The sequence below is a fragment of the Colias philodice genome, chromosome 31 (assembly GCF_061535455.1).
Source record: "Colias philodice isolate Cphi_HAF_F1 chromosome 31, ilColPhil1 Martin Lab GWU primary, whole genome shotgun sequence".
Taxonomy (NCBI): Eukaryota; Metazoa; Arthropoda; class Insecta; order Lepidoptera; family Pieridae; genus Colias; species Colias philodice.
In genome coordinates, this window is record NC_143116.1 from 1,512,629 (window position 1) to 1,519,248 (window position 6,620).

General features: G+C 31.7%; 1 protein-coding gene across 1 annotated transcript; it reads right to left on the minus strand.

The window, feature by feature from the left end:
- Positions 1-1,996: 1,996 nt before the first annotated feature.
- Positions 1,997-6,170, minus strand: LOC149475048 (uncharacterized). The gene is made up of 9 exons (XM_089713944.1): positions 5,627-6,170; positions 4,921-5,006; positions 4,781-4,786; positions 4,313-4,318; positions 4,110-4,210; positions 3,640-3,711; positions 3,003-3,121; positions 2,758-2,831; positions 1,997-2,037 (listed from the first exon to the last, which is right to left on the minus strand). The coding sequence occupies exons 1-9, from the start codon at positions 5,746-5,748 to the stop codon at positions 1,997-1,999; spliced, it is 627 nt and encodes a 208-aa protein (XP_089570070.1). The 5' UTR covers positions 5,749-6,170.
- Positions 6,171-6,620: the final 450 nt, after the last annotated feature.

The following is a 6,620-nucleotide window of genomic DNA, read 5'->3' on the forward strand; positions in this document are numbered from 1 at the left end:
CTCACGACAAATGTGAAAGTCGTCGCGTATAAACAAATAATTTACTTTATATTATAATAGCAATGACCCTTGCTTTTTGCAACACTGAATTCCTTAGGTTTTTCAGGTTTCTGTATTATTAAGATTGATACGTATAAGAATGCGTTTCCTACACGTTCATAATATTTAAATATACATATTGCCTTAATTATAATATTACTAGCGGCCCGCCCCGGCTTCGCCCGTGATACGTATGAAAAATAGATGTTGGCCGATTCTCAGACTTACCCGATATGCACAGAAAATTTCATGAGAATCGGTCCACCCGTTTCGGAGGAGTATGCAGACTAACATTGTGACACGAGAATTTTATATATACTTAAGATGTTATTATTTGCAAGTATATTATTGGACATATTTTAATCATATTAAGTAAATTAAATAACAGTTTTCATACATAATTTAATCAACCAAAAATTTTCTTTTTAAACACTTTTGTTAGGTTCACCTGTATGTTTGTATGTAACCGACTTTTTAGACACGAATTTGACCCACTTTAGAGTTTAGACTGACATTTATGATTCAATTCAATCTTTTTACACTTTTCAAGGATCGGAAAGTACAACAATTTTATGAGGTAAAGCGTGTTTTTTTAGTTCTTTAAACTATATTAATTATTATTAATATCGACATTCGTAAAAACGACAATATCTCAATTGACCGTTTTTTTTACTACACAGGATGTTATACCACGCCCTCTTTTTTATCACAGATAACAAATGTATATTTTCTCCCGCCAAAAGAATTCAAGACTAGCTGTGCCCTGCGGTTTTACCAGCAGCTGTGCTCCGCTCCTGTTAGTCTTAGCGTGATGATATCTAGCCTTCCTCGATAAATCGATAAAAGCGAAAGAATTTTTAAAATCGAACCAGTAATTCCTGAGATTAGCTCGTTCAAACAATCAAACAAACTCTTCAGCTTTAATTTCTATGTTTGTTTACGTCATCAATATTTTCAATCAGAAACCACTGTGCTATATTTAAAAAGATTTCGCACAACGGTAAACTATTAGCAGATATCTGCTAATTGAGTCGAACCTGTGAGATACATTTAAAATAACTGTTTTTAACCGACTTTCAAAAATGTCTGTATCAATTTGACACATTATAATTCGTCTTAAATTATTTTAGTATAATTAAGTAAATTTAATTTATAATTGCATTAATAATCAAAATAGCACGCCAAAACGGCTGAACCGATTGGCAAAGTGATAGATTTAGCGGAAATTTGAAGAAATGATAATTGATATAAAAACAACAAAATTTTCTCTTAGACCATTTATTAAGTATAATAATCTCTTCGTATTCTGTCCTGAAATAAAAAAATAACATTATTATAAATTGAATTTTTAATATCATGTCTAAATTAAGTAAAAAAGTTAATTATGCTTATCCAAATAATAAAAAATATTGCATATACAGGGTGTCCCACCATCAGTATACTAAACTCAAAGGAGGTTATAGTTTTGCACACGCTGAGTACGTAAAAAATACTTATAAAATTCCAGGCGCATTTTTTTTTCAATTAGTTGATTTCTTAAAACTCTACGTGTACACCCATAACAATCAACCCGCCCAACATTCCCACCAGAACGTGAGCTATCTTTTAAGATTATGTTTTCATAGACAATTTTGTCTCACATTAGCGAAGCGGTATATATACCTATGCCAGCTGCGCGAAGCTAAAGAAGAAATCACGGATTTTAAAAAGGACCCTTCGTGCTTAGTATACCGATTGCGGGACACCCTGTATATGTTACAAAATGTTTACAATAATCATTTAAACTGCATGGAAGATAGTTCTACGAACGAGCAAAACTGCATAATTAACCATTTGACTCTTGATAAATCATACCCTGTAAAATAATTTTCAAAATTGATCCCATCGTTTTTGAGATAATCCCCAACAAATATACAAATAAACATTTTTAATATTAGTAGTACAGATACCTACTTCTTTAGGCAGCTGCAGCTGCCGTGGTAGCTTCTTCAGTGGCAGCTAAAATAATAAATTAGTTCATACGATTTTATATTTTATTTTAACATACAATATGTCCAAAAAACAAAACAAAGCAAATGATTTTATATCGTTTAAGGTTAAGTCAGAATTTTCAGCAAACTGAGAAAATATTACAATCAAATAAAAAAAATGTAGAAAAACTTTTGACATATTTTATTTTAATTATTGAAACTGAATACCTTCACTAGCTCCATCTGCAGCTATAATTACAAAAGAAAGAATTTATATTTTTACCTATAATTAGTTTACTAATTCTGGCTGAATTTAAGCCAAAAAAGAAAATATATTTTAGTGTTTATAAGAATTTGGTTTTAATTTTAATTATATACATTTTTTAAATTTTAATTTTCATTGTAAGTAAAACGTATATAAAAAACATACCCGTGCCTGTGCCGACTGAAAAAAAAATTACTTTCAATTTTATGAATTCTCTTGTTTAACAAAACCATATTAAATCAAGATTTAAATAAAACAAAAAGGCAAGGGCAATATCGGTTGCGCCCGGCTATTCTCTAAATTGCCCCTGCTTGCCTATACACATCACAATCAAGGAGCCACTTAAGGGTGCAATTCCAATATTGCCCCTGCGGCAGGTATGTGTGTAGCCCGCTTTATTATATTACAATTATTAATGTCCTAGATGCTATCGAATTTCTGATATATTCGCTTTTTCACTTAGATAATATTATTAGTTATTACCTGTAGTATCTGCTGCAGCCAGGGTACTAGCTTCAGTAGTTGCATCTTCTTGTACTGTTTCTTCGGTACCATCCCTGAAAAAATTTATTATAAAAATATATTACAACAAAAAAAAACAGTATTCCATAAAATGGTGGCAGTAAATGGTAAAACTATATTATGACGATTCAATAGTGCTTTTATAAGAAGTCTAATTGAATAAAATATAAATAAATGTTTGATTTTAATACAGTCAGCTGACTAACCGTATCTCCATAATGGTTTTGGTGACGTTCTCCGAGCCTACTGAAAACACAGCTTGATACACCCCTTCATAAGTTGTCGTGTATTCTGTTATACTTATCGTTATTTCTGTAGGCGATGCCTGAAAATGTTTTTATATATCAGAATATAAAATTTATCACGAGGCGGGATTCGAACTCGCTCATTTTGCCATTGAGACACCGACGCGAGTTCGAATCCCGCATTTTTGTGAAGTCCCATGTCCACTAGTGGGGTAGGGGGCAGATGCATTATACATCTGTTTCACTGATCGATTTTCTTTAGGGACAAGTAGGTGATCAGCCTTCTGTGTCCTGCCAGACCGAGACATTTTTTTTTCTTCGTCTCTACCGGGAATCGAACCCAGGACCCCTCGGTGTTACGCTCACGCGTCAACCACTGTACCAAGGAGGTGGTCAAAATCGAATCCCGCGTGGTGATCGAATTTTTTCTATTGTTAAAAAATTTTAAGTAATGGAGGATTTTTTTTAATATTAATACTTAGATTTGATAAATTATGATATATTATTTTTTATATAAATAGCTATTAATCTAAGTTATATAAAATAACGTAAAAATTGAAAGCACAAAAAATAGTTTTCACTTTAAAAATATACTTACTGAAAAGAATGCAACAGATCCAATAGAACTACGACGGTAAGCTGTTTCAAGAGGTATACCATTGACAAATACCTAGAATTAAAACAAAATATATAGAAATACAAACAATATATAATGAATTTTTCAAAGTAAAAAATTTTTCAAACAATTCAAAGAAAAATAGCATCAAATACAAACACAATATAATAAATGTAATTTGGTACAGAGATAGCTTGAAACCTGAGAAAGGATAGGGTTTATCCCGAAAATCCCACGGGAAGGAAAGTTAGTATTTAATAAATAGCTGTGCTCCGCTCCTGTGTGGTTTTAGCGAGATGATATTATATAGTCTATAGCCTTCCTCGATAAATGGGCTATCTTACACCGAAAAAAAATTTCAAATCGGACCAGTAGTTCCCAAGATCAGCGCGTTCAAACAAACTAACTCTACAGCTTTATAATATTAGTATAGATTTGAAGAATCTACTTACCTTATCAACAACACATTCGCTGCAACTATAAGGCACATCCTGCTGAAACTGCTCACCAATTTTTGGTGCTTGCACTGTCACCACTTCTGGGATTGTCACGGCTTAAAAATAAGTAAAAATGTGACAAAATTTGTTTGAAATCAAAATATTTCAAGAGCTATTTATAAGTGTGTTCTGTACAAAAAAATACAAAAATTACATACCAGGAGCTGAAAATATTATAAAAAAAATTTAATATTATACTTGCGGTAATATATTTGAATACTGAATTAAAATAATTCACATGATTTATGTTATACTAGCTGCTCCGCGCGGTTTCACCCCCGTGGCTCCACTCCTGCCCCCCTAGACAAGTGGCTTTCTATTAGCGTAAAGTTCAATAGAATAGATTATGAATGTATGAGATTGACGTTTGATTACGACGACGACGACGATTGATAACGTCAATCTCATACATTCATAATCTATTCTATTGAACTTTACGCTAATAGAAAGCCACTTGTCTAGGGGGGCTGTTGGTCGTAGCGTGATGATATACAGCCTATAACCTTCCTCGATAAATGGACCAGTTGTTCCCGAGATTAGCGCGTTCAAACAAACAAACAAACTCGTCAGCTTTATAATATTAGTATAGATTACGTAAGTATTAAAATTAAAAGCTTCCAACTTACAGTTATCTGAAAAATATGAATAAATAAATTAATACATTTATACGAAAAAGTTACTTGGAGTTAAATTTCACAACAAAAAGGCGGCAATATCTTTTGATAGGTCTTGAGATAGTTCTAAATGTAAGGGAAAAATAACTTACTGTCGATAACAGCTAATACTTTCTTCAAGAATTTATTTTTAATTTTGAAAAATCCCATATAGACACACGCGTGGCTATCTTCGAATCTGCGAACATAATAACATTTACTTTGCTTGCTCTGACATAAAAAAAAACCATTTACTTAAATAGAAAATTATGTTTTACGTATTTAGAGAAAGGGCGATTTATTAAAAAAATGGATGAGTTTAAAAATGTTAAACAAGAAAAACAGATTTCCTTGATAAAAATAATTTAAAATATTTAGTATTTTTCATTATAAATAGGTACTCTTATCTCACCTAGGAAAATTAAAACTTATCATATTAGTAACCCTATTGCACAAAATATCCGTGACATTTCACCACATACATAATACATATATACCTATTATTATTAATTACCAACAAATATTTTATATATTTGATATTATTAAATAATATGTAAAATTATTATAAGTATGTATAACCCATACGTATAACCTCAAGAATTTGGCTGTTGTTAGTAATAAATCCCGGTAAATAAATAATAGTAACACAAATAAAATACTTAATGTAATAGTGATCCATTACCCTTATTTATACGAATAAGGCGATGTGTGTTAATCGCCTTATTTAACTTCTAGGTGTACGATAGGATAATAAACACTATTTATTCTCCTAGGAAAGTTAAAACAGATCATATAGGATAATAAATACTCTTATCTCACCTAGGAAAGTTAAAACTGATCATATTAGTAACCCGGATAACGGATACCCTCCCCGCGGATAGCACGCTATCCCCATTGCACAATATATCCGTGACAGAACAATCGTCGCACGTGTAGTTCATCGTCCGGTCAAAATGGCCGCCGACATCGAATGACGCGGATAAACGACGGATTTTGATCGCTGTAAATCGAAAAAAGAATATTTAAGAAGGACAAATGACAAAAGCCTAACATAAATAATAAATAGACACTATATTAATCTTAAAAAAATATAACGGTGCATTCATACATTCGTGTGAATAGCTAATTAGCCTTCTTCACAATGGGCAGCGTTGGCCCAACAAATGATCGTCGATGTTTGCTGCCATTACGGCGATTAATAAACAACCACAATGACGGCCGGATCATAGACATTTATGCTCTATACTATCGTGATTGCTTCTACTCGTCCAACGCTTTTGTAAAAAGACAATTGAATAAACAATTGTAAACACAGACTTACTGTGCGACTAACGAATGTGTGATCATGGTTCGCAACAACACTAGTATACGAATATTTCGTCGAGTGACGAGGCAATGTTCGAACATGAATGTATCCATGCAATGCTCCATGCAATGTGTGTGCAAATAAATGGAGTTTATGCAAATTTGCAGGCGAATGTTTAATACAAGTACCACTTACCATTATCTGTAAATAAGCAAATAATATTTAAATTTATATATATGATATTTTAGGTAATACTTGAATTGAAATTAATATATGAAAATTATTACCCGTGTCTGAAATAAAACAAAAGAATAGTCAGTTTGTTTTCCTTCGTTTATATACAATTATTAATTTACTTAAGTTTTAAAAATAAATAAATTTAGCTTCCACCAAAATGCATACCTTTTTCTGAAATATAAAACAACAATTATTAATAACAAATAGCATACTATTTCAAACATAATCAAAATTCTATGGTACTAGTGAACTTTTGTCAGAGTTAATCGA

Bases quoted from the DNA above. Each gene is read 5' to 3' on its own strand.
- LOC149475048 (XM_089713944.1), bottom strand. From the start codon at position 5,748: ATGAACTACACGTGCGACGATTGTTCTGTCACGGATATATTGTGCAAT. The intron at 3,712-4,109 runs GTAAGTAGATTC...TTTTAATTCTAG, and splicing joins GCGAATGTGTTGTTGATAAG to GTATTTGTCAATGGTATACC. The intron at 3,122-3,639 runs GTAAGTATATTT...AAACATTTTCAG, and splicing joins GATCTGTTGCATTCTTTTCA to GCATCGCCTACAGAAATAAC.